We start from the raw sequence: 27,674 nt of genomic DNA, 5'->3' as shown, positions 1-27,674 counted from the left end.
TCTACAGATTGGTAGGTGTCACCCTCCTTAGACCCCTAAGGCAGAAGGCTAGATGGTCTGGGGGGAGCTTTAGCCCTCAGTTCCCTGTTGTGGGTCAGTGAGGGCTCTGTTGAATACGCTGAGATATCAGACCTGGGAAACTTGTCTTTCCAGTAATCAGCTAAAACAATTACAGTCAGATCCCTATCAGAATTGCCTTTGCATTATAATAGCCACCTTGTTCCCTGTAGGGATGAAAGCCCAAGACTGTGGATCATATATGTTTGGCTGGAGCTGGTTTTGTGTTTTTAGTCCAATTAGGGAAGGATTTTTGGTCCCTGGGTTTTTTGTAGCTGCTTCTCTCAGGCCAGGAGAATGGGTTAGGAAAAGACCAAAAAAAAAAACAACCCCGCAGCGTACTTCACTCTCTGGCTCAGGAAATTCCAATGTTAATGAAGCCACCTGGGAAGGGGAGGGGAGGGTTCAGATAAATAGGAGAGAGTAGCACCCTGGAATATAGACAAAGTTACTTATCTTGCTTGGGATGACTGTTTTATCTGAGATTCCCGAGGGGCGTGTTGACTGTGTGTGCTGGCTGGGTAGAGATTGCCCCCGAGGGTCAGGTCTGCGTCCTGTGCTTGTGCTGTTTCAGAAGCCCTGGTCAGTTCCTCCGCTCCCAGTCCAAAGCCCAGTGCCAAGGTTCCCCGGCTGGGACGCCGCACTCCAGGCTCCAAAACCAGTCGCTGCTTCCCAGTGACTTCTCCTCCTGTCAGCCGCATCACTGCACTGCCTGTGTGCACTGGCTGGGCTTCCCCTGAGGCCACTTCTGGGGGCTAGGGTGCGTGCCGTGTTTGCGCCGTCTCAGGATGCCTCAGCTCCCCTGCACCCAGTCCAAAGCCCGGCGCCAAGGTTTCCTGACTGGGGTGCTGGCTCCAGGCTCCGAAAACAGTCGCTGCTTCCCCGTGGTTGTTTGTTCTCAGTCTCTGTCATTCAGGTCAACTCTTTAGATCTGTGTTTGATGGTCAGGGTTCATAGATTGTCATGTACGTGATCAACTCACTTGTCTTTGTTGCAAGAGGGATCTGAGGTAGCTTCTACCTAGTCAGCCATCTTGGCCCCGCAAGACCTCTCATCTATTTTTTAAATTCATGAATCTTTAGCCTTATAGGCAAAAACAGATATATAGGCCAATTAGACTTCTCTGTTTCTCCTCTTTCCACATAAGCATCTTTGCTCCCAGCCCTTGGCTTGCTGTTCTGATCTGTATCCCTTTCTCCATCCTTCCCTTCTCCTTTCCCCTAGCTCCCTACTGGGGTAATTTCATACTTTCCTTCCTTGGGCTTCTTGATCCATGGAACAGACACATGCTTTCTCTTTACCAATCTAAATCTCCCTCCTTCAGACCTACCCATGGGGCCAACTAGCTCTCTAATTAAGCTGATGGATAAAAGAATTTTTATGAAGAACCTTCCAGAAACAATTAGGTCTTTACTTTGTTTACAATAAGTGCCCCAAAATACCATCCTAGTCTCTTGATCTGTGATGGTTAATTTTATGTGTCAACATGGCTAGGCTATTGTTCCCATTGGTTTTGCCAAACACTAAACTGGGTGCTGTCCCATAATTTAATCTAATGCAATGTAATGTAATAACCTTCCACAATGTAAGGTAAACAATAAATCACTCAAAGAGGAGTTCCTTAGAATGTGATCTGTCTTCATAATACAAATTGATACTCTGTCAAAGCTTGCTGTCACTTGACTCTACGCTCTTCTTTCTCATCACCTGACCTACAGATCCTGGACTCAAGCCTGCAGAGTCTCCAGCCTGCCCCATGACTTTCCAGCCCCACAATTACATAAGCCAATCTCTTGAAGTAAATCAATTTCTCCCTCTCCCTCCCCCAACCCTCTCTCTCTATATATACCTCAGTGGTTCTGTTTCTCTAGAGAACCCTGGCAGACAACATCACTTAAAAAAAAAAAGTTGCCATAGAGTCAATTCTGACTCATAGTGACCTTACAGGACAGAGTGTAGAACTGTTCCATAGCACTTTCAAGGAGCGGCTGGTGAATTTGAACTGCCAACCTTTCTGGTTAGCAGCCAAACTCTTAACCACTGTGCCCCCAGGGCTCCATCCCTTAGCTAGTTCCATCAGTGTGTTTCTGCCTTCATCACTCAGCCCTGGATTTGCTGTTGTTAGTCTTCTAACAGCGCTGAAGTCTGGCAGTGAATCCCAGCTGTGTGGTGGAGCCCTGTTCCTGCAATCAGGTTCCTAAGGTTAATATCATTCTGGATTTCCCAATGTTCACTGACCACGGAAAATGCCCTATGTGAGACTTCCTGGCCCCAAGTACTTCTTAGTCTGTCTGGTAGAATCTAACGCTTTGGTTATTACTGTCTACCTGCCAGACTAAACTTCTTCCCAAGACTTGATTAAGGTTGGTTCTATCCCCAGTTTCTTCAAGAGCCTGCCCCACCCCATCTGCCTCTGGTCCACCTCATTGCACTTATCTGTTCTATTCCACTGCAGTTGCTCTGGAAATCAGGGACAGCAAACATGGAAATTTTAGGCCAGGGCAAGAGAAAATGTGTTTGAATGAGAGCCCTTTGAGTACCTCTCCAATGTGACTAGGTAGAGATACTAACATGCTCCAATGATACTAGATATGGTACTGGCTAAAGCCCTTAATCTCCCTACCAAACTTTGTGAATAAAGCAAGATAAATTAGTAAAATTACCCTGCTTACCCTGGGAAGACCCAGGAGTTTTGCATACAAGGAATAGTAAATTATTATTATTTCATTTTTTTCCGTAGCCATACACAGATCTGCTGTAATGAGATTCAATATATTTTATGAACTTTCTTAATAGTCAGACAGCAGTATTAGATTTCTATGGCCTGGAATTTCTTTGGCCTTCTTTGTATTTCTTGTTGGAGAAACAACAATCTTCACTGAGAGCCACCCAAGTGCCAGGCTCCACAGCAGATCTTATACACAAACCACTCACCGTCTCTCACAGCACAAGAACCCAAAGGAGCACCACTCAACACCACTCTTAGAGCAATAAACACACTGCAAGAACTGGCTGAAATAACATGTAGACAGAAGCGCAAATAAAACTATCATTACGTGAAAATGCTTAGTGTTAACCATCCTTTTTTAATACACATAGCATTTTAATTGCTGCCTAGACCACCAAAGGGGGGTGGATTTCTCTTTAGGCTATATCCTCAAATTAATAAAAAAATACACACACACACACACACACACACACACCCATTGCCATCGAGTCAATTCAGACTCATAGCGACCCTACAGTACAGGGTAGCGTTTCCCCATAGAGTTTCCAAGGAGCATCTGGTGGATTCAAACTGCTGACCTTTTGATTAGCAGCCAGAGCACTTAATCACTACACCACCAAGGTTTCCATATATACATATATTTTTTTTTCCTGTATTTAATTTTTGCACTTAATGTAAAACGAATTCCAGATAAATCAAAAGACTTGAAGGGGCAATGGTCTTAGACGTTGAAATGTTCACAGCCAGGACTGAAAGCCAGGCAGTGTGGCTTCAAGGTCCATGCTCATCACCCACTACAGTGATGTAGGGCTTATAGTGAGCTTCCCTTTACGGACAAAGCGATCCTCCAAGTTGTGATTTTTGCAGGGGACCCAGTTCCTGCCCTTCCAGCTTGCATGGCCCAGGAAAGCTGTGTCTCCTGTCCCTCCCTGGAAGGGGAATAAAGCCATAATCCAGACTGCAGGGCCTGTATCTGTGTCTAAAAGGCCACATGCTTGCTACACTCAATGCTCTGACTTTGATTCCTCAATTTATTTCTAGCATACACAGACTTTTTGAACTTGTCTCTGTGTGTGTGTGTGTGCATACATACACACATATATAATACATACATATGTATATATAATTTTTATTGTATTTTATCCAACATTTCTATATTTCTGTGCTGTAGTAAAAGACAGGCCCTTCCGCATGAGCTCAATCTATCATAGAAACTCAAGTCTTCATGCATTGAAGTACACAAACAAAACTGGCAATAATTTACACTTACAAGGTTTTTCCTGGCCTCTCCAACCTCTCAAGATTAGAAGAGTCTATTTTTATTTATGTATTACTTTAAAAGTAAATTAAAATATCTTGCTGTCTGCAAAAAAATTAGAAAAGAACTTCCTATTGGAAACAAGCTATTTGAAGAGATACTGATGATGAGTATGAACCCTGATGATGCAGTGGTTAAGAGCTCAGCTGCTGACCAAAAGGTCGGCAGTTCAAATCCACCAGCCGCTCCTTGGAAACCCTATGGGGCAGTTCTACTCTGTCCTGTAGGGTTGCTAGGAGTCAGAATGCACTCAACGGCAACAGGTTTGGTTTTTTGGTTTATAGCACAAGGAAAAGATGCCAGTTTTTAAGGGAAAAAGAACAAATATTTTTTAAGATGTTCTTTTATATACTTTCAAAGTTCATTTATGATTCTTACACAGAAAGTTGGAGCTAGGTTAAGTGACTTGTCCAAGGGTCAATAAGTGAACGATGATGTTCGCAGAAGCCAGTCAGTGCTTCCCATGAGGTACATTCCTACTACTCATATACAATGTCACCACTCACCAGCTGAAGCTTCTGCAGCAATACTGTCAGCTTTACACGGAGACGCTCCAGTTTCTCTTCGGTGAGTTTCCTTTTCTCTTCACATTGCCCCCGACGCACTCCACTCACTTCTTGTCTTCTAGCTGCATCAGAGACAATGGACTGCATCTTTCTCTTTAGTCTTTTCTCATATTGGACCATGTACACATTCTGGATCTGAGAACATTTTTAAAAGCAGTTTTAGTAGATTTCTAAAATATTGCTTTCCCCCTAATATCACAAAGCACCTTCATTTTCCAATTCTGTTGTATGTCCCAAGTCACAACTCTGTATGTAAATGCTACAGACAGTCTAAATTGAAGACATGTGGATACCCTTAAGGAAATGACAATCTAAGGGGGGTGGGGAACAGGAGAGGGGAGGAAAAATGTGCAATATTCCAGTAACTATAATAATAAGGCAGGCTGGGAGACCTTTCCTTCAGGAAGAAGAAAGAACCCAGTAAAGGCTAAATCTGTTCCCCACCGCCCCCCCCCCCCCAGTGTTGCCAGATTAGCCAAAGCACAAAGGAGGCCGGTGCCTGTGGCCCTCTCTCTGCAGCACCAGTGACTCACGGGCAATGACAGCCACTCCAGCTTTTCTAGCAGACAATGTAATGTTATTTGAATCTCAAGTCTGAAGCATCTAGAAAGCACAGAAGCTACAGTACGAGGAATTTCTGTTCCAGTAACTCTCTTCAGGTTCCTTGCTGTGAGGTAAAGAGGACATAGAGTTCTGCATACGATCCTTGCTAATTCAAGAGCCCTGGTTGTGTTCCAAGAGCTCGAGCTGTGCCCGAGGCACTCACAAAGTAGAAAGAGGTAACAGAGAGGCCAAATGCAGTCATCTCAAAATGATATTAATTGCTGCTATCAACATTTCTAGAGGGTCAGAGGATGTTCGGAGGAAAGAGATGCAGGGCAAATACCACTGTGATAAACATCTGAATCTTCATGTGATAACCAGATGCCTATGTTCCAGTATGACAAGAGTCCCAGGGAAATTGTAAGGGGGCCTTTCTCATCCACCTCCCCCTTTGTCACCCTCCACCACACTCAGAAACAAGTCCAGGCCTTCCTAGACACTGCCCACATCATCCCCTTAGGCACACATTAACCTCATGGATTTCTCCTTTCTATAAAACCCTTTAAATAAACAAACAAAAAATCCTATACATGCTTCTGTTTAATCAACATTTACTAAATACACCCTAAATTCAAAGCATCGAATTTAATTATAGGTGAGACAAAGATACAGGTATGGTCTTTGCCTTCAAGGCCTTCTAGTCTACGGAACGAGATAATCCAAGTGTGGAAATATACCTTATTGGATAAAGTGCTTTGTGTCCTCAAGCAAGGCACAGATATCATGAGAGTTAGAGAAGGGTGTGGATTCGCCATTAAAATAAATCATTGCCTTGTAATTAAAGTAGTTGGCTTAAATTTATTTATGTTTTCAGTATACTTTTAATAGAGAGGAGTATTTGAGATTAGCGGCCCAAATAACACTCCATAGGGGTAACCACTGACCCTCTATATGTAATTAAGATAATCTGTTAAAGGTTAGGGTAATTGTGAGGTTTGTAGATTGCCATGTAAAGAACTCTAAGACTTTCAGAGTCTTAAACCGCTTGGTAGCCTGTGTGAGGCACTAGGAATCAGACTCTGAAATCCTTGACCTGGCTTTACCTATTTCTTACTTTTTCTCCTAAATTATAAGCCTTATTCTACTAGCTTGCTGTTCTTCCAGGAATATATCAAGCTTATCCCCGCCTCAGGCCCTGTGCTCTTGTTTTTTGTTTGGTACACCCTGCCCCAGATCTGCACAAGGCTCACTCCTTGCCTTAGGTCTGTGTTAAAAGGTCACCTCCTCAGATATTCCGGGCCTATCTTACCTGAAACAGCCCCCACCTCTACCCCCTCCCACACCATCACCGTCTATGCACAATTATTTAATGGCGCATGTCATTATATATTTATCTGTGTTTATTATATATATATATTTTTTAACTCAAAGCCAGGGAGTGGCATCTCCCAGGGCCTACAGGTACAGTGTGGTAAACAATTCAACTCAGCTGGAACAAAGACAGGTTCACAGGTAGTTCAGATACCACTGTACACAGTTCATCATTTTCCAAACTCTAGCATTTTACAACTTGTGCCATCTTAAACAAAAATAGCCAGGAAACACTTGAAACAGCAACAAAAACAAAGCACAAACCATTGAGGTGATGTGAACAGGCATATGCACACCTACGTTCACTGCTGCATTATTCACAAAAGCACAAAAATGGAAACTACCTAAATGCGCTTCAGTGGATAAATGGAGAAGCGAAATGTGGAACATACATACAATGGTATACTACGCGACCATAAAGAACAATAAGGAGTCCACGAAATATAGCATGGGTGGATCTGGAGGACATAATGCTGAGTGAAATAAGCCAATCACACAGGGACAAAATTGCAAGACCCCACTTTTATAAGAAGATAAGAATATATACATATATACATATACACAGAGACTGATGTTCACTGGTGGTTATCAGGGATAGGGGTGGGGGGAATCACTCTGTAGATCATTATTTTTTGTAATGGGAAAAGCAGCACAGAAGGTGGGTATAATGAGCACAGCTTGACCAAAGTAAATGATGCCACTAAGAAGTGCACAAGAGAAATGGATATTTGTGCTAAAGAATATGACATACGTAGTTTGGCAAAGCCACCAACAATAACCAAAAAATGGGTGTATGGGCACATATGTAGTTGTATAGGCATATATGTCTACTAGTAGGTAGAGGTGAGTACATATATGTGTACAGATAGAAGCCTCTATACGTATGTGTACACACAGATACGTGTGTGCCTGTATATATATTCACAGAGGACACAGTTACAGATACTTCTCAGACGTATCCAAACACCTTGCAAGAATGGTTTTCTAAGTTTGAAGGCTTAGGACCTTAGTCTCATGGAACAACTGAGTCAATTGGCATAATATAGTTCACAAAGTTCCTGTTCTGCATCCTAGTGAGGTAAGTAGCTTCTGGGGTCTTACAAGCTTGCGAGCAGCCATCTGAGATACAATTATTGGTCTCTACTTTTTACTCATCAGGAACAAAAGAGAGAGAAGTCTCACAGAAGAAACTATTCTACAGGGCTATCATGGATTGAACTGTGTCCCCCCAAAATATCTGTCAACTTGGCCAGGCCATGATTCCCAGTATTGTATGATCGTCCACCATTTTGTCATCTGATGTGATTTTCCTGTGTTATAAATGCTATCTCTACGATGTTGATGAGATGGGATTAGTGGCTATTACGTTAATGAGGCAGGAAACAAACAAGATCAGATAGTGTCTTAAGCCAATCTCTTTAGAGATATAAAAGAGATATGAGTAGGGAGACCTCATACCACCTAGAAAGTAGTACTGGGAGAACAGCGCATACTTTGGACCTGGGTTCCCCGCACTGAGAAGCATCTAGTCCAGGGGAAGATTGATGACAAGGACCTTCCTCTAGAGCCGACAAAGAGAGAACACTTTCGCCTGGAGCTGATGCCCTGAATTTGAACTACTAACTTACTTGACTGTGAGAGAATAAATTTCTGTTTTTAAGCTATCCACCTGTGGTACTTCTGTTATAATAGCACTAGATAACGAAGACAAGGGCTAATAGTCTACACAAGCTACAGCCTCATCTACCCCGAGACAAGAAGAACTAGATGGTGCTCGGCTACCACTACTGACTGTTCTGGTCAAGGCCACAATAGATGGACCATGATAGAATGGAAGAAAAATGCAGAACAGAACTCAAATTCTTAAGTCCAGATTTACTAGATCATTTGAGACTAGAGAACTCCCTGGCACTACTGGCCTGAGATACTCTTTAAGCCTTGAACTGAAACTATCCCGAGGTCACGTTTTAGTGAAATAACAGATTGGCACACAAAATAAAGGGTATTATTTGTGGCTATGATGGTAAATTAAAAAAAAAATCTATATGAGACCGAAAGGTCAACAATTAGTCTAAAGCAAAGACAAGAAGAAAAGGGGGCAGGGAAACTACAGTAATCGAAACAAAACAACTAGGACACAAAAAGAATGTTGACACATTGTGGAAAATGTAACTAATGTTGCTGAACAATTTCTGTAGAAATTGTCAAACAGGAACCTAATTTGCAGTGTAAACTTTCCACCAAAAACACAATAGAATATTAGTAAAAAATAAATCTTTGTATAACCTCCAAAAAAACCCACACATACATACAAACCAAACCAAATCAAATCAAAAAAAAAAAAAAAAAAAGAGATAAATATGAAAAACAACATTGGAAAAACAACAGTACTGCTCATCAGCAAAAACACTACTGATACACCTGGATGGATGTTACAGACAATATGTGGAGTGGAAAAAGGCAATTGCAAAGTATAATTCAATTTATGTAACATCCTTGAAATGACGAACCTGTAGAGACGGAATACAGATGAGTGGTTTCCAGAGGCTAGGGGTAGGTCTGACCATAAAGGGGTGGCACAAGGGAGATCCTTGTGGTGATGGGAGTTCTGTATCTTGATTTCAGCGGTGGTGTACAGATCTACACATGCAATAAAACGACATAGAACTATATCTTACCAACTTCAATGTCCTGATTTTGATTTTGTACTATACTTAGGTAAAATGTAACCATGGGGGAAACTGGGCGATTGGTACGCAGAACCTCTCTGTAATATTTTTGCAACTACTGGTGAATATACAACTGTTTCAAACTAAAAAGCTGGGGAAAAAAAAAACCCAACATTGTTAAAACAGTGTTACACTGGGAATCTTTACACAGCTCACTACATGCAAAGCCAACGTTGTTAAAACAGTGTTACACTGGGAATCTTTACACAGCTCACTACAGGCACAGCCAACATTGTTAAAACAGTGTTACACTGGGAATCTTTACACAGCTCACTACAGGCAAAGCCAACATTGTTAAAACAGTGCTACACTGGGAATCTTTACACAGCTCACCACAGGCAAAGCCAACGTTGTTAAAACAGTGTTACACTGGGAATCTTTACACAGCTCACTACATGCAAAGCCAACGTTGTTAAAACAGTGTTACGTTGGGAATCTTTACACGGCTCACTACAGGCACAGCCAACATTGTTAAAACAGTGTTACACTGGGAATCTTTACACAGCTCACTACAGGCAAAGCCAACATTGTTAAAACAGTGTTACACTGGGAATCTTTACACAGCTCACCACAGGCAAAGCCAACGTTGTTAAAACAGTGTTACACTGGGAATCTTTACACAGCTCACTACATGCAAAGCCAAAGTTGTTAAAACAGTGTTACGTTGGGAATCTTTACACAGCTCACTACAGGCAAAGCCAACGTTGTTAAAACAGTGTTACACTGGGAATCTTTACACAGCTCACCACAGGCAAAGCCAATGTTGTTAAAACAGTGTTACACTGGGAATCTTTACACAGCTCACTACATGCAAAGCCAACGTTGTTAAAACAGTGTTACATTGGGAATCTTTACACAGCTCACTACAGGCAAAGCCAACGTTGTTGAAACAGTGTTACACTGGGAATCTTTACACAGCTCACTACATGCAAAGCCAACGTTGTTAAAACAGTGTTACACTGGGAATCTTTACACAGCTCACCACAGGCAAAGCCAACGTTGTTAAAACAGTGTTACACTGGGAATCTTTACACAGCTCACTACATGCAAAGCCAGTGTTGTTAAAACAGTGTTACACTGGGAATCTTTACACAGCTCACTACATGCAAAGCCAATGTTGTTAAAACAGTGTTACACTGGGAATCTTTACACAGCTCACCACAGGCAAAGCCATACTCAGTCTCTCAAAGTTCAACGTTTTCTAACTAACTACATTTCCCTTGAGCACTATCTGCCAGTTTCCTGATTTATTCTTCTGCTCTCCTCAGGGTCCCATATTCAGGAGGTTTCTATAAAAAGTAGCAATTTTGACAATTTTCAAAACTCCATGAAAAAGGACTTCTGCTTGTATTAACGTTTTAATTAAGGTAAACAGAGAACTGTGCCAAGATGAGAGGCTTAGTTCTGCTGGCTAAACCTGCTCTTGTAGAGGTATTTGTGGCGGATCAAAAACGGAATTCTTCCCAAACTCCATTAATTCCGAATGGAATTAGGATTTGAAACAGGATATTCAACTGAGATTTTAGTTTTCTGCTTTGAATTCAAACTCATTGACTAGCAGCTTTGGAGCTCCAGAATCCTAACAACTCTGCACAAAATAGGGGAGGCTATAGATTTTGTACTATATAAACGGGGTGTGCATGTGTGTGTTTATGTGGGCAGAACCACACGGAAACAATGACCTTCGATTTAATGCACACATATTAAGACCCAGATGCATTCAAAGGCACTGACTGGATGCTGCTGGAATGCAAAGATTGATGAGAGTATTCCTAACCTTAAAAATATTGTAATCTAGCTAGAGCGAAAATAAAATACAAAGCAGAAAATTTAATTAATGATAGAGTTTTAATTTTTTCTCAGAACACATATAGGTCAAGATTAATTTGACATTGGCAGGCTGAAGAAGGCTTCATGGAGAAGACAGCATTTCCCAGGTTCTAAATAAGATGGGTAGGATTTCACGGGGCCAACTCTAGACTAAAAAAAAAAGTGGATAAAAAGATTCTAAGGGACAGAACGGGCAAAGGACAGCACAAGAGGCAGGGACATCTAGGTAGGTCTGAACAACTCTGGGAGGCTCATTTTGGGTAGAACAGGTGGCTTGTTAGAGCAAATAAAAGATGATGATCGGGGTCAGCAGGGGCAGCAAGGCTCTCATGAGTCATCTTGATTTCATATAATAGTACTTATGAAAGCCACTACCACTGCTGTCGTCAGAATGAACTGAGGGGACGAAATGAGTCTGCAACTTACCTAGGGTCCTCCTATACTTTGATGTGGCTCTCATTATTAAAAGTACACACCTTAAAACAAGTTACATAGATTTGTCTCCTAAATGCATTTCAAGAAAAGATATGAACAGTTTTTACAACTATCCACCTAAAGCTGCCAATCATTCAGAAAGTTCTTGAGACCAGGGTATTTTCTTTGTTAGGGCAAGTCATGATTCAAATTGTTCCATGCGTTGCTGCAATATCTCAGTTTCAACAGGAACTCATGATCTCTTGACGGTCTTGACAAGATTGTCTAGTGTTAGGTCTTTTGGGAATTTACTTCACCATTCTATTCCAACTATAAAGCAAAGATATACCTTGTTACACACAAAAGAGTACAACGCCGGGGGTGCCAGTCACTTCCTATTTATTATAGATTTGTATGCTATTGTGACAATTCTCAAGCAGATGGCTGTAAGGTTCTTGAAGAAGATGTTAGTATATATGGCAATGATGGAATTGGCACAGGTTTGAGAAAGTACATGTAAAGTGGTAACAAAGATCTAACGTCTCAGTATCAATTCTGGTACCATGAAAATTTCTAGGGTGTTGTGACCTGTATGCTGAGTCTGAAAACCTCAGTGGCCATCCTGACTCCAACACTAATTCCCTGTGTCAACCTGGCCAAGTTCACATCTTGGAGCCTCATTTCCCTTGAGTTGGAAATAAGGACATTGAGAACATACAACATTTTGATATATGTCTCCAGTAGAACTGAAGGCCATTACAAGTTCTTCTTTTTTCAGGAAATCTCAAGGAACTAGGTACACAATATAATTTAAAGACTGTAAAGAAAAAAAAATCTACGCAGAGAGAGATAGCGGGAAAAAAACTTGTAAAAAAATACACTAAAATACTAATAGTAGTGATCTTGTACTGGTTTGGGACTATAGATGAATTTGTTTGAATTCCTTTTACTTTCTTGTATTGGCATAATTACTTTTATAATGGAAAAGGCATAAACTTAAAAAACTGTTGATAGCATACTAAAAAGCAACACAGAGAGATCAAACTTTCTGAAACAATTTACAGCTTAATCTACAAATGATTTCTGGTTTAGTCCAGTATCTCAAGGATTCAGTAAATCTAATGCTTAAAGACTTAAAATGTCATGTTTCTTGTTCAAAATATAGTCCTATTCCAGGTGTTTCATATGCTTTATGTTATAGAAACATTTGCATTTTAAAATTCAAAAAGATGTTGCTTTATGGCACTTGATATGTTATACATTAATCTAAGTCTTGATAAGTGAATTCAGATTTGATTTCCTTCCAACCTAACATTTGGCAATGCACGTTATTTCTTCTCTGGAACACAGGATCATTTGGAATATAAATGACTACACTGAAAGGACGCTTACCTGGTTGAAACACAGTTTCAGCTTTTTGTTCGTCTGCTCTGGGCACTGCTCCAGCTGTATTGGTAAATGATAATACATGAGGACATTAACTTTTAGAGAATGAGATGTCTGTAACAGAGTTATAACATTCAAGTATTTGGTGTAAAAAAGCATCAACTGCTGAGCGAAATTAGTCAGAGGCAAAAGGACAAATATTGTATAAGACCACTATTATAAGATCTTGAGAAACAGTAAACCTGAGAAGAACACATACTTTTGTGGTTACGAGGGGGGAGGGAGGGAGGGTGGGAGAGGGTTTTTTACTGATTAATTAGTAGATAAGAACTGCTTCAGGTGAAGGGAAGGACAATACTGAATACATGGAAGGTCAGCTCAACTGGACTGGACCAAAAGCAAAGAATGCTTCAAAGGTCAGCGGAGCAAGGGCGGGGGTTTGGAGACCATGGTTTAAGGGGACTTCTAAGTCAATTGGCAAAATAATTCTATTATGAAAACATTCTGCATCCCACTTTGAAATGTGGCGTCTAGGGTCTTAAATGCTAACAAGCAGCCATCTAAGATGCATCAATTGGTCTCAACCCACCTGGATCAAAGGAGAATGAAGAACACCAAGGTCACACGATAACTAAGAGCCCAAGAGACAGAAAGGGCCACATGAACCAGAGACCTACATCATCCTGAGACCAGAAGAACTAGTTGGTGCCCAGCCACAACCGATGACTGCCCTGACAGGGAACACAACAGAGAACCCCTGAGGGAGCAGGAGATCAGTGGCATGCAGACCCCAAATTCTCATAAAAAGACCAGACTTAATGGTCTGACTGAGACTAGAGGAATCCTGGCAGTCATGGTCCCCAAACCTTCTGTTGGCACAGGACAGGAACCATTCCCGAAGACAACTCATCAGACAGGACAGGGACTGGACAGTGGGTAGGAGAGAGATGCTGATGAAGAGTGAGCTATTTGTAACAGGTGGACACTTGAGACTGTGTTGGCATCTCCTGTCTGGAGGCGGGATGAGAGGATAGAGAGAGTTGGAAGCTGGCAAAATTGTCACGGAAGGAGAGACTGGAAGGGCTGACCCATTAGGTGGAGAGCAAGTGGGAGTACGGAGTAAGGTGTATATAAACTTGTATGTGACAGTCTGACTTGATTTGTAAACGTTCACTTGAAGCTCAATAAAAGTTAAAAAAAAAAAAAGCGTCAACAACCTAGAAGCAGCCAACATTGTTACAGTGGGTCTTTTCAGCCTGGGTCTAATTAAATTAATTAACTAAATCATACATTTCCTCATCCCAAAAAGGATTAAGGCAGCTTAACTAAATACAACATGGATAATAAATTCTAAAGATGAAAAAAAAATCAAGCTAAGAAAAATTAAATAGCAAAGTATTAAACACTCAAGGGTAGATGTCAAGAAGGCAGTTTGGATCTGAATTTCTAGGAAGGCAATGCCAGAGAAACAAACTGGAGAGTCACTGGCATATGGGGTAGTGTTCAAAGCCGCAGGCTACAGGAGGTCACCTAGAAACAGCACATAAGAGAGACAAGAAAGCGGTCCAGGAATTAGCTCTCAGAGCAGCCAACAGGAGGAACAGATATGGAGGGAAGCAAAACAGTGAGAAGAGTGTGGTATCAAGGAAGCTGTGCAAAGAAAGTGCTCCAAGAAGGGGAAAGTGATCAACTGGTTGAAGGTTTCTAAGAGGTCAGGGAAGATAAGAAGTGACTACTGAATCTGTCAGTACTGAGGTCATCAGTGCTCCTGGCAGGAGCAGTCCCAGGTAACCATTAACACATCAGCACAGTGGTGCTGAGGAGCCCACCTGTTGCAGCAATGTGAGCAGTGGCCCTGGCCACAGGACTGCACACCTCACTCAGCAGGTGCTCTAGGCACCTAACGTGGCCGCCCCACCCACTCCTCACCTCAACTCCTCCTAAAGATGACGGAAGAAGTATATCTAGGAAACAGAAAGTCTATTTTTGGCAGGGGGAAATAAGTCAGGTACTGTATTCTGTTTCTTTTGATCTTTGCAACTGACTTTTCTCAATCCATAAGATCTTCTCCAACCATATTTAACCCTTGATTTTTACACAATAGTATCGAATGCAGCTTCAATTCTGAATTATCCAATCTTCCTTCACTTAAGCCATTCTAAGTCCTCTTAATCACACACTTTATGTTTTTATTTCACCGAAGATTAAATTCATGCTATTTGCTCATCCCCTCTCAGAGTCCAAAAAAGTCAGCTTACCTCAGAACTTGCTAGAGGCTCCTCCACACATGCATGGTTAAATTCTGATGGTAGCTGATACTCGGGGAAAAAAAACAGGAGAATCTCCCTAGGAACACAAGCACAGCAGAACTGGGGGCATACCAGGACAGCAGACACAGCACTCACCTGTTAGAACTGGCGCCATCCCCTGGGCGTTAAACATCCTGGCAAAGACGAACAATCGTGTCCCCTAACTATTTTGTTTTTACCATTGGCATTAAAGTGTTCTTCAGAAAGCAGAGACTGGGGAGGGAGGTGGGTGTGGCCGCAAAAGGGCAATGGGAGGGATCCTGGTGGTAACAAACCTATTCCGTAGCTCGACTGCATCAATGTCAAGATCCTGACTGTGATACTGTGCTATATATAGTTTTGCATAGTTGTTACATTTGGGAGAAGACAAATAAAGGATAAATGAGGCAGCTCTGTGTTATTTCTTACAACTTGGTGTGAATCTATAATAATCTCAAAATTTAAAGTTTGAAGCAAGTCAGCTGCCAAGCCTGGACTCCCAGTGCCCAGCGATCCATAACCACGCAGTGCGGTGAAGCCCTGCACCTGCCTGCCTGTACTCTTCTGCAGAAGCCCTCCGCAGAGAACCCAGCACCGCAAAATTCCCGGGTAACACTTAGGCTGACTACGGGCTTACTTTCTTCCCTAAGAAAACCTGAGCTTAACCCTCCGGAGTTATTCCTTTTATCAGGCTCTATGGGACAACTCGACTACACAAGGATGCTGCTCTTTTCAAACATTGGTGGCCATTGCTCTGACGGGTGCTTTATTTTGCCAAAACAGCAGTGCGCCACCTTCTCTAGTGTGACAGCTTCCTCTGGGATCAATCATCTAGATGACACATATTCCATTCCTGTGAGAATCTGAAATCTAGAAATGTACAGCCACCACACCTGACATGTGTACAGAGTGCTTTTATGCCGAAGTGCCCCAAGAGCCTCATGCACAATTTCTGAGGGATTTACAAAACGGTTTCAATCGTAAAATACTGTGGCGTGCCAGAGATGAAATCGCTCTCCCTTATACAGTTTACATTCATAGCCTTTTCAGTGCATTATGGCATTTTATTGGTATTAATATTCATTTATAATTTCAAAGAGATTCAAATCAAAAAGTTAAAAATTCTCAGCACTATACTAATACCACACATATCCACATACATGATGTTTGTACACTGCTGAGTAGGGTTCCTTGAATCCTTACTAAAGCATAGCCTCTGCCCTCTGGCACTTACAGAGCCTCACATGGAGCCTCCATGCCGGGAACTCAATACATTCTTACTGCCCTGAGTTCAGCCTGTTGGGGAATACAGACGAGAAAGTAGGCTATCATAATACAGAGCGAGAAATGCTAGGAGGAGAACGAGGATGGAGCACCATGCGTGCCCAGAGGAGGGGCCCTAACCCATAACTGGGGAGCCCCCAAAGAAAGAATAGGACTTAGCCAGGCGTGGGGGACATGCAGAAATGAAAAGGGAGTGTTCCAAGCCAACTGCACTACACATGGAGGAGTTGAGTACTTTTCTATGGCACGGAGCCCACGGGTCAGATTCAACTGTCCTTTATAATGTACTGGAAATGTGCCAACCACTGCTGTATGCTCTATATACATAGCTTCACTCTTTGATTGAGGAGTTGTTTCTATTTAAATCCTCTCTGGTTTCCTGATTATTAAGGACTCTGCCCACAAACTCCATCCCCACCATCAAACCAATGCAGGTTCCCTGAAGCCTCCTTGTGTCTCCCTCCAGGACCCCTGTATTCAGCCTTCTACTGACTCCTTCTTAGAATTCTACTAAATAGTTTCTCCCTCAAGAATTCTGTACCACAGGCTGAATAAAGTGGAAAACATATTATCTCAGCTTCTTGCATTTTCCAAACACAAGCACACAGACCTCTTCCTCCTCCTGCAAAATTAATTCAGGAAAACTGCTGATGATAGCAGAACTCATAAACTTAGGGTCTGACTATAGGAGTTAAAGAATTCTTTAAAAAATTCCTTCAGTCATTGTGTTGAGTCCCTTTCCTCAACGGTTTTCTTCAATGATGCCTTCTTTTGCTCCCGAGTGTGTATATTATCAAACCTCTCTCCTCCCTGAAACTCTAGATTTCCTTTAGGATGGACAAAATGATCCCATAAGCTCTGAAGGACCCTTAAAGTGGGTGGGCCAGGATGTATTCAGGGCAGAACTATAGGAATAAACCACTGACTCCAGTGGACACTGAGCATGCTGGGGAGTCCACTGAACCAGATGCTGCCACTTCAATGGGACTCTTGTTCTGTCTAGGAACAGTCCTTCCTTGCAGCATATATTCACACTTCTACCCCCTCCGCCCCCAGACTTGACAATAAAATTGAGATTTTGTCTTTGTTTAACATGGTCTATCTTCTCAAGAGCTCAAAAATGAAACATCCTGAACATCTTCCTGGAGAGCTGTAGTGGTTCCGTGGTAGAATTCTCAGGCTCTGTGAAGGAGATCCTGTTTGATTCTTGGCCAGTGCACCTCAAGCATCTTCTAGTGGAGATGTGTGTGTTGCTATGACACTGAACAGGTCTCAGCAGAGCTTCGAGACTACAAGGAACTAGGAAGAAAGGCTTGGTGATCTACTTCTGAAAATCTGCAAATGAAATACAACAGTCCAATCCACAACTCATCATGGGGACGGTGCAGGACTGGGCAGCATTTGTTCCATTTTGTATGGGTCACCACGAGTCAGAGGCTGACTCGGTGGCACCTAACACCACCACCAATCTTCCAGAGCTCTTATCTGTATCCATGCTACAGGTCCCTGCCATGGTACCCACATAAATTGATTCCTTTATGACTCATGTTCGTGTCTGAAAGTTTGAATTGGAAGCTTGTAGAGTTCAGCTAGATTAGCTAAAAACTAAGTAAACACTGTCTCTATAAATGATGGCCAAGTTTTGCATAGTTCCAGCTAAGGGCAAAAACGTTCCTTTTTACTCTATTTCACTGAGAAAAATCTCTCTCTTACTTCAGTTATCATAACTCCACTGGTTCTAAACAAGGGCTGGGTCACAGAGAGGCACCTGGACACCCAGCTATTCTTTTTAAACAGTAACAGAGTTAGCTAGCTTAGCAGTGGCTGAAGAGAAGAGCAGGTCTCCTACTTGAGGTAAACTGAAACTTTCTTCTTCAACCCACTGAAAAAGAAAGACTAGGATAAATGGAAATGGCAGGACCCTGCTAAAACCAGGAATCAGATAACACTTTCTGACCGCAATTTTGGTGGCCTGGCAACAACCAGCAAAAAGTGACTCTTTTTAAAATTTATTTTTAGTATTTTTTTATTTAAGACAACACGAAGCACATATTGACTTTTGTAGGGTTGAAATCTGCTGCCTGCTTTATTTTGAAGTTTACATATACAATAATAAGCTGGACATAAAAGGTTAAGAGCCTGGACTACAAGGCCAGGATTATTTGAATCCTGTCAGAATTCAAGCCCCAATTCTACCACTGAAAGTTATATAATGCTAGGCAAACTACTTAACCACGATGTGCCGCTCAGTTTTCTCACCTGTAAAAGGAGGATAATAAAAATATCTACTCATAGGATTGCTGTAGGGCTTATGTGAGTTACTGCATGCAAAGCCCTTAGGCCAGTGCCGGGCACATAGCAACTGTATCCAAAACCAAGCCTGTTGCCTATAGGACAGCGTAGGAGCCCCACGGAGTTCCCAAGGAGTGCCTAGTAGATTCAAACTGCCAACCTCTTGGTTAGCAGCCAGAGCACTTAATCACTAGCCCTCCAGGGTTTCCAATAAGTGCTTAGTAAATATCTATTATTATTACTAAAAATGATTTAAAATTTGATACCATTCCAATATATGGACCATCTAAACAAGTTTATTAGGTTGGACCTAGGCTTAGATTAACAAAACTTAACAACACAACTTAACAACTTAACACAACTCAACAACATAGCACAACTCAGTCTCACTCCATTATTTGAAAACATTACAACATCTGGCAATACTACTCAGTACTTTTTACATTAAAAACCCAGTAAACCTTTTGATTTAATTAAAAAGTAAGTATTCTTTCAACATCTACTAATACATGTTTCACATGATGCAGAAAGTCTCATCTATTTTTAAAGGAGTTGCTGTATTTGGGGATTAAACTAATACACATAAAATTAAAAAAACAAACATGACAGGAATATGCTAGGCTAAACATAATCAGGTGGTGAAAATTGACAGTAAAAACTACTATCTTTTTATTATTTTACTCAGTTAGCATTAATTAAACAGAGGTGTCTGACCCTACTGTGGCAATTAAAAAGGGATAAAGATTATGTAATATCCAAAGTGAACCAATTGGAGGGAATAATCTATACATTTAAAAGATTTTTAACTAATCTATTATGCAATGACCAAGGAAAATACGGTGAGAGCAATTCTGAGTGTAAAGAACATTGTGCTCTCCCCATTACACGCAGCTAGCCACGATCTTTGTGCTTTGAAGTTACTGTGGTCTAGTTAACCCAAGGAATAACATCTGGAACAGATAGGATAATGCAGGGTAGAAAACAATACATAACAAAGACAAGCAATCTGTTTTCACTGGTGAAATGCGAGAAAACATACTACATGTTGCTAAAGGCAAAAGAGAAAATTGCTTAAAATGAAGATCTCATTTTGTTCCAGTTAAAGCCTCGTGTTCTGTTCAATTCTTTTCCACTGAATATTTTTTTACAAAACAATCACCACAGAAAATTTAAGGTGGTACAGAAAAGAGCTGATAGATTAGCACATTCGGATTTGAGAGCGATGAAAACAGCGTGAGTTCAAGCACTGAAGATGCTACATGTTTATTAGGAAGACGGTTTGTGGGAAATTTTAATCTTCTTTTGATGCCTAATCATGGAAGTGGGTGCACTTTAAAGCCTCAGTACCCTCAAACGGATGGACCCTTTCTTGATCACATGTAACATATCACAATCAATAGAAATGTTACATTTAGATGCAGAACAAAAATAGCCATGTAAAAATAAGGGAAATGAGAAATTTGAAAAAGAAAGTTTACCTAACTGGGAAAGACTAGTCAATTCTGTACAGCACCCAGACAGGTCTCTGCAGGCCTCATCGGTGTTCGGAGAAGGAAACACGTAAATCCAGTCCTGGCCTTTGTAGCTATGCACTTTCTGTGTAACCCTGTGCCACTTAGTGTCTCTAAATTGTGGTTTCCTAATCCATAAAGTAAAGATAAAAATAATACCAATCTCATAAGTTTGTGGGAGTGAGGAAATAATGCGTATGAAGCACTCACTGGGAAGAATGCTTAACTTTTAACAGTCAAAATGATAGCTATTATTACCCAGAAGGCTTGATTCACTTGAAGCAATATCCCAGTCATTGGAAACAAGGTCTTAGTGGTGATATCCAGACATTTTTAATGATATTCACATTTTATTTAGATGTATACAGGCACCAGGTAACCATTTGCATCAGAGTTCATTCCAACTCACAGTGACCCCATGTGTGTCAGAGTAAAACTGTGTTCCATAGGGTTTTCAATGGCTGATTTTTTCAGAAGTAGGTTGCCAGGCCTTTCTTCTGAGGTGTATCTGGGTGGACATGAATTTCCCACCTTTTGGTTACCAGCGGAGCACATTACACATTTGTACCACCCATCTGTACCAGGAACATTATATATATAGACACGTGCATACATAATTAACACATATTGCCACGCCTTAGTGACTTGCTGGAATCATAGAACTAGTAAGTAACACACTGGGGTTCAAATTTAGGTCTACCCAACTTTAAAGCTAATGACCTTAAATATTACTTCTGGACAAATACTGACAGAGGGTAAGAAACTAGTTGGAGGGTCCCATTCTTCATGGACATTCACCCAGATCACTGAACAAGTGGCCTTCTTCTACTTCATGACATCTGTACAACACTGAGGTCTGGGCTGCTTCTGTCCCATTCTGGCCCATCAACCCTGGGACTATGACAGATTTGGTGGTCAGAGCTTGGTGTTCTGGAGTCCACCTTCATTTCTCAGTCTATGACTTATCTCTGGATCATTAGAATCGCTAGTAAAAATAGGTTCTGATGCAAAGTCCAAGGTGGGTCTACCTGCGTACAACCGAGAGCACTTCCTCCTTTCTCCAGAGGAAAGACTCAGTGGGACTTCTATGCCCAGGAAGCCTCTGTGCGTGGGGGCTGCCACACAGGGTTCTATAAAGCTCAGGGCGGCTGCGCATTGTGTTCATGTCTTGCAGTGGTTGGCTGTCTCCTTTCACAAACAGGACCAAAGCCTGGGGCACAAGTGGAGGCTGCAGCCCCTGCATACATGTCCCATCTCCACCATCCACGTGTTGTTCTCTTTCTTCCTACCTGATCCTGATTCCTTCTTGCCAACTCTCTTCTTCAGAAATATTTTGTTAATCACTGCCCTGAGGGAAAATACTCTTCAGGCTAGGCCATGCTGTGTGTTCTCTCGGGCTCTGAGCCTCACCCCATACAGGGTCCTCATGGTCTCCAAATCCTAACAAGACAGACTGGCTGCACTAACCAGCAGTGGTGCTGCTCCATCGCCTGACACAACGCCAACTTCAGAACAAGTTAGACTGGCTGCACTAACTAGCAGTGCTGCTGCCCCATCGCCTGACATGACACCGATTTCAGAGCGCTCTTCCGTAGGAACCCAAAGAACCCTGTTATCGCTGGCCCTATCTGGAAAGACTCTGAATCCTGCACTTTGCCTCTTTCCTATTTCCATCCTTTAAAGCACCCTACCATCACTGGTCTTATCTGCAAAGACTCCAAATCCTGTACTCTGCCTCCTTCCTGTTTCCACCCTCTAAGAACTGGGCTGAGACATCTAAACTCCTAAAATAACCACACCCATAAAGGTTAATCTTCTATACTGAACAAGACTATAAAACTCATTTTCCCTCAATAAGTTCATTATCTAAAACTACAAAAAGATTTTTAAAACCTACGAGTCTTTGTGAGGCAAAAAAAAGTAACAATAAGGATTCTTCATTGCATGGAGGAGAGGACCCCATCCACTGTGCTGCTGTGGACAGGCTCCAACAACAGGCCGTTACAGCACCTGCAGTTCTGTTTCAAGAGGCACTGAGCCCACGACAATATCTCAGTCGGCGTAGTTAGGAGACAATAGGGAAAAATTCATATGTTGTCACTGCTTAGAAAGTTCAACAGAACGTGTGGAAATATGTTAGTAAATATCTTTACCTTAAATTAGACATCAGTTTTCTCGCTGTTTCCTTCACGAATGTATTTTGAAAAGACTCTGTCATAGAAGAAGCAACTTCATAATCGCCATTCCCAGAAACCCTAGCTCTGTGTCCAGAACTTGCATTTACATCTTCCATTGTCACACTGGGCAAAAACAAGCAGTGGTTTATTATTCCAAAGTAGGGATCACATTAGATACTAATAAATTCAGAAACATTAATATACAACCAATGAAAGAAAAGAAACAAATCTAATGCTGAAATGATCATTTGTGTACCTGTACCCCTGACAAATTTTGTTTCCAAGGTTTTCAGGTAGCCACAACAAAGGTAACTGATGGTAATTTATTCTGGACAACGGTGATCGTGTACCACTTGCCTCTTACTCGTGAAGGAGGCTTTCAAACTAAAGCTCTAGTCTAGCCTGGGGCAAAGCATGTAGAGAAAGAAAACAAAAGAAGGGTGACAAAGTCAGTTTGGAGTCAAGATCTGGAGGAAGACGAGTACTCCAGGTGAAGTGTGGTGATGGTCAGGTGATGAGCTAGGGCTGTGCAAAGCAAAGGGGTGGGATGAGCTAGGAGCTGAGGTAGAGAGGTCAGGTCGTGGTCGTGGGGGAGAGAACTGGAGTTTATTCTAAGTAGACCAAGCATGGCCGGTCCAGGGTTTCATGCATGTGGGTGAGGTGATCTGATCCATTCTTTAAAAGGATAACTGGCATCTCTCTAAATGGGATCAAACAGACAACAGGAACTCAATAGACAGGAAATTCAGGGGGAAGTGAGTTTATGTTAATGGGATAGGAATAATTCGTAAAAGGAGACTGAGAATGGTTGCACAACTTGAAGGAGGTAATCGCTGTCACTGAACTGTACGTGTGGAAACTGTTGAATTGGTGCATGTTCTGCAACAACAATAAAATAAAATAAATTATTCAAAAAGATCCATAACCATATGTGCTTCTAAAGGCTGTGTGAGCCCCAGGCATACTGTTTCCTCCACTGAACAAATGGCTCCTTTATATCCACATGAGGTGTAATGCAATAATTAAAGACAATCGACAGCACTGGGTGGGATCTTGGTCATAAAACATAAAAAAAAGGGTAATTGGCTGAAGCATAGAAAATAACACATAGTAAACTCAAAAAAACCAAACCCACTGCCATTGAGTTGATTCTGACTCATAACAACGCTGTAGGACAGAGTAGAACTGCCCCATAGGGTTTCTAAGGAGGAGCTGTTGGACTCAAACTGCTGACCTTTTGGTTAGCAGCTGAGCTCTTAACCACTGCACCACCAGGGCTCCAATTAAAGAATACCGTGGTCATAAAATATAAAAAAAGGGTAACCGGCTGTAGCATGGAAAATAACTCACAGTAAGAAGGCACAGAATAGTGTAGTATGTTGATAATACCCAAAGTGTTCAGGGTTGTGGGAACAAAAAAGAATAAGGGGCTGGGGAAAATATGGGAGATGATGTTGGATAGGTGGTAGAAGTCAGATCATATAGGGCTTTGTTTCTCAAGTAATGAGATTTTTGTAGTCCTTTTTCACGCTGGGCTTTCTAAGAACGTCCATAAATTAAGAATAGAGCTCTAGAGAGTTTTGTATGTTTATATCACACAAGCCTTTCAAAAACTGGATAATAGTTTATATCGGACGTACTTCTACCATCAATAGTTCTTTGGCATTAATTATACTGTCTAACTTCAGATGAGATATTTTAAGGTTAAGAACATTATATAAACTAATGCTTAATTGTCTGTTAAAGAATACTTGTACAATGTTTGAATGCTCATTAATTATACCTCTGTACTGAAATTTTATTAAGGAAGTCTTTTTTTTTAAATCTTTTTACCATTTTAGGAATGCTGGAAATGTATGCTGGGATTAGAGGTGGAGGGATAAATGCATACACTAGAGCACAGGCGGTTCTCTTCCTAAACTGGTTTTTCTTTGTCATATAATAATAGTGCCTACCTCGCAGAACTGTGCTAAGGATGAAACAAGATATATAGAGATGTTAGCTCAATGCCTAGTATTAAGAAGTGCTCAGTAAACTAAAAAGAAAAAAAAGAAGTTGCCCTTGAGTGTATGCCAACTCATGGTGACCCTGTGTGTGTCACAGCACAGCTGTGTTCCACAGGATTTTCAATGGCTGATTTATGAGAAGTACATTGCCAGGCCTTATTTCCAAGGTGCCTCTAGGTGGACTCGAACCTCCAGTCTTTTGGTCAGCAGCTGAGCGTGTTAACCACTTGCACCACCTAGGGAATCCGCTCAGTAAATAATATCTAATTATTGTTACTGTAGGTGGTTATTATTATGATTAACTTTATCATTACTTTCATTACTACTATATTTGACAAGGTCCTTCCATTAAGATGATTTTAGGTGAATTGTACTTCTAACATTTGTAATGTATTTATTATGCAGCAGCGATTTAAAAAAAACACAACCTCATAAAGATTTAAAACTAATGTATGAAATAATGCACGCCCACACACTTAAATTAATTTTAGCTGTATTTTAAGTCACTTTAGTAAATAACTCTGGGTGAATGCATTGACCATAAGAAGGTCTAGCTACAGATTTGGGAAAAAATCATATCATTCATTCAACCAACAAATATTATGAGTGCCAAGCGTAAGTCAGGGGTCATTCTGGACACTAGGGACACAGGGCAAGGAAGTCACAGGTCCTGCGCTCATGTAGTGAGCTGCCCTCTATGGAAAAATACAGAAAATAAGCAAGCTAGAATGTAAAATGGCAAAAGAAATAGATAAGTGAAAGATACTTTCAGACAGTAATAAGTCCTCGGGGAGGGGGGGGAAGGATAATTTAATAGTGTGGCTGGCTCAGAAATGGAATGGGCTACTTTAGATGGACTGGTTATGGTGGAACTCTGAGGCTAGATGTAAGAAGAAGGGAAGATAAGGTCCCTGTCCTTACCAAGCAATTACGCAATAGGAAGACAGGTTGGTATTTAAACAGACAGTATCAGCTGACCATCACAGGGACCCCCCCCCCCCCAGGGTGGAAACACTGTTGGTATTGAACAAATAATTATTGAAACTGAACAAATTGTAATGCAATCTGATCATTTCAACAGTGTCTCTGTGAATACCTGATTTTTTCTGGGAGAATCAGGAGGACTCCAAAGAAAAGACCACTTGAACTAAGACTTGCAGATCGAAAGGGCATTAGGGTGATGCACAAATTGCAGAAGGCATTCATGCAAAGGAAGTAGTGTGGGCAAAGGGAAGGAATTATGTGATAAAACAGAACTACAAGTAATTTTTTATATTCCAAAAAGCAAAGGGAGCCCTGGTGGCACAGTAGTTAAATACTCAGCTGCTAACCAAAAAGGCTGGTAGTTCAAATCCACCAGCCACTCCTTAGAAACCCTATGGGGCAGTTCTACTCTATCCTATAGGGTGGCTATGAGTCAGAATCAACTCAATGGCAACAGGTTTTTTTAAAAAGCAAAGGGGAGGCTAAAGAAAGAGGCAGGAAGCAGATCATGAAGGTTTCATGCCATGCTAAAAAGGTTATAACTTAAAGGTGATGAAAGGCTATGAAACGTTTTTGAGTAGAAGACTGACATGATCAGAGTTGAATGTTAGAGGGACTACTTTAACAGCAAGTACAGGAAAATAAAAGACCTTTTTCTTCCTTGTCCTTAATCAATGTTCTCCTGTGTAGACAGCGTGGGATTTGGATTCAGATAAACTACATGTAAGTGCCTTGAAAAAAGCTTAGGTAGGTGTCTTAGGCTGAGTTCTCTAGAGAAACAAAACCAGTAAAGTGTATAAATGTATATATGTATAGACAGAGATTTATATCAAGGAAAGGCTCACACGGTTGTAGACACTGTAAAGTCCCAAGTCCCTAGGTCAGGAAAGAGGAGGCTTCTCCTGATTCATGTAGCTATAGGGCCTGGTGAACTCAAGATCAGCAGGCTGGAGGGTAGGGCTGTTCCTCACAGGCTGTGAAGATCAATGAATCCCAAGATCAACAGGCAAAACCACAGGAAAGCTGCTAGCTCAAGTCCCAAGAACCGAGGTCAGACCAACAGGAGCCAGCTGCAGGATCCAGAATGGGCAGCTGCAGGATCCCCCAGCCCTGCCTGAACATCTGCCCACACTTGATATAGATCACATGCCCAAAGAAATTCCCCTTCAACGGATTGGCTACTCATAGCAGATTCCATCATGGGGGTGATCATGTATCAGATCTCAACAGGGAAGTGATCACAATATTAATTCGACTACCAAAGCACTAAGAATCATGGCCCAGCCAAGTTGACACACAATCTTAACCATCACAGTCTACCCCTTGTTAACCTGGCACCTGTACACATCTCCTTACACCATACATAATCTCTGAATAAAGACAATTATAAAGTCATACGTGAGCCTAATATGATACAACGAACACACAAAAAAACAAAAATACAATAGCCATGTTTACATCTTATATAAGCGAAGAAAACAAAAATATTTGATGCACACATACAAAGCAGAAATACTCATAACAATTACAGTCCTCATTTCAGCAACTTGTCTTGTGGCCGTAACTGATATTTAGAACTACCTTCTTCCACCACCCATTGCCTTTACTCTCAGCAAGCACCTCAGCTGGTCGTGGTTCTTTGCCTGGTGGGGTGACCCAAACCTTTATTCTTAAAGGGTCTGGGCCATTAGGAGTCATGTCAGAATTGTAGTTTTCCATTGACTTTAATCACAGAGTACGGCAGTATAACAGATGCCTTAAGGGACCTCCTGCATTCCAGACATATTCTTCTTTACTTCCATCATGTAATATCAATCTGATTTTCTCTTGGTAATCAGGATCAACCACACCAGCCAGTACGGTAACTCTCTTCTTTGCCTGTTGATCCAGAGGCATAAGGAGCCCAAAGTGACCAGGTGGCATTCTTAGTTTCCAGTTCAGTAGAATCAGTGATGTGTCTCCAAGTGGGAGCATTCCTCCCTTTGGAAGTAAGACCTCTAAACACACAGAGCATGAGGTTGTGGGCATGGGAAGCAAAAGTACTGCCAGTGGGTCACTAGGGGTAATAGTGAGTGGTGCCACTCCCATTTCCATCTCTTGATTCCTAGACCCATGAATTCTGGCTATGGGAGATACAGCACCATACATTGGATGCTGGTTTAGAGCATATACAGCCTCCTGAAGAACACT

The 27,674-nt window shown here is 41.6% G+C and overlaps 1 protein-coding gene across 1 annotated transcript in view; it reads right to left on the bottom strand.

The window, feature by feature from the left end:
• Positions 1 to 27,674, bottom strand: part of MORC1 (MORC family CW-type zinc finger 1) — a 243,862-nt gene that overhangs the window by 7,215 nt on the left and 208,973 nt on the right. The window contains exons 23-26 of the mRNA XM_064273472.1: positions 22,471 to 22,617; positions 15,201 to 15,288; positions 12,949 to 13,002; positions 4,610 to 4,804 (exon numbers count right to left, since the gene is read on the bottom strand). Of these exons, the coding sequence (XP_064129542.1) occupies positions 4,610 to 4,804; positions 12,949 to 13,002; positions 15,201 to 15,288; positions 22,471 to 22,617 (484 nt within the window). The remainder of the gene's footprint in view (positions 1 to 4,609; positions 4,805 to 12,948; positions 13,003 to 15,200; positions 15,289 to 22,470; positions 22,618 to 27,674) is intronic.

Source organism: Loxodonta africana, chromosome 20, assembly GCF_030014295.1.
Source record: "Loxodonta africana isolate mLoxAfr1 chromosome 20, mLoxAfr1.hap2, whole genome shotgun sequence".
Taxonomy (NCBI): domain Eukaryota; kingdom Metazoa; phylum Chordata; class Mammalia; order Proboscidea; family Elephantidae; genus Loxodonta; species Loxodonta africana.
This window is presented reverse-complemented; position numbering and strand designations above follow the sequence as displayed.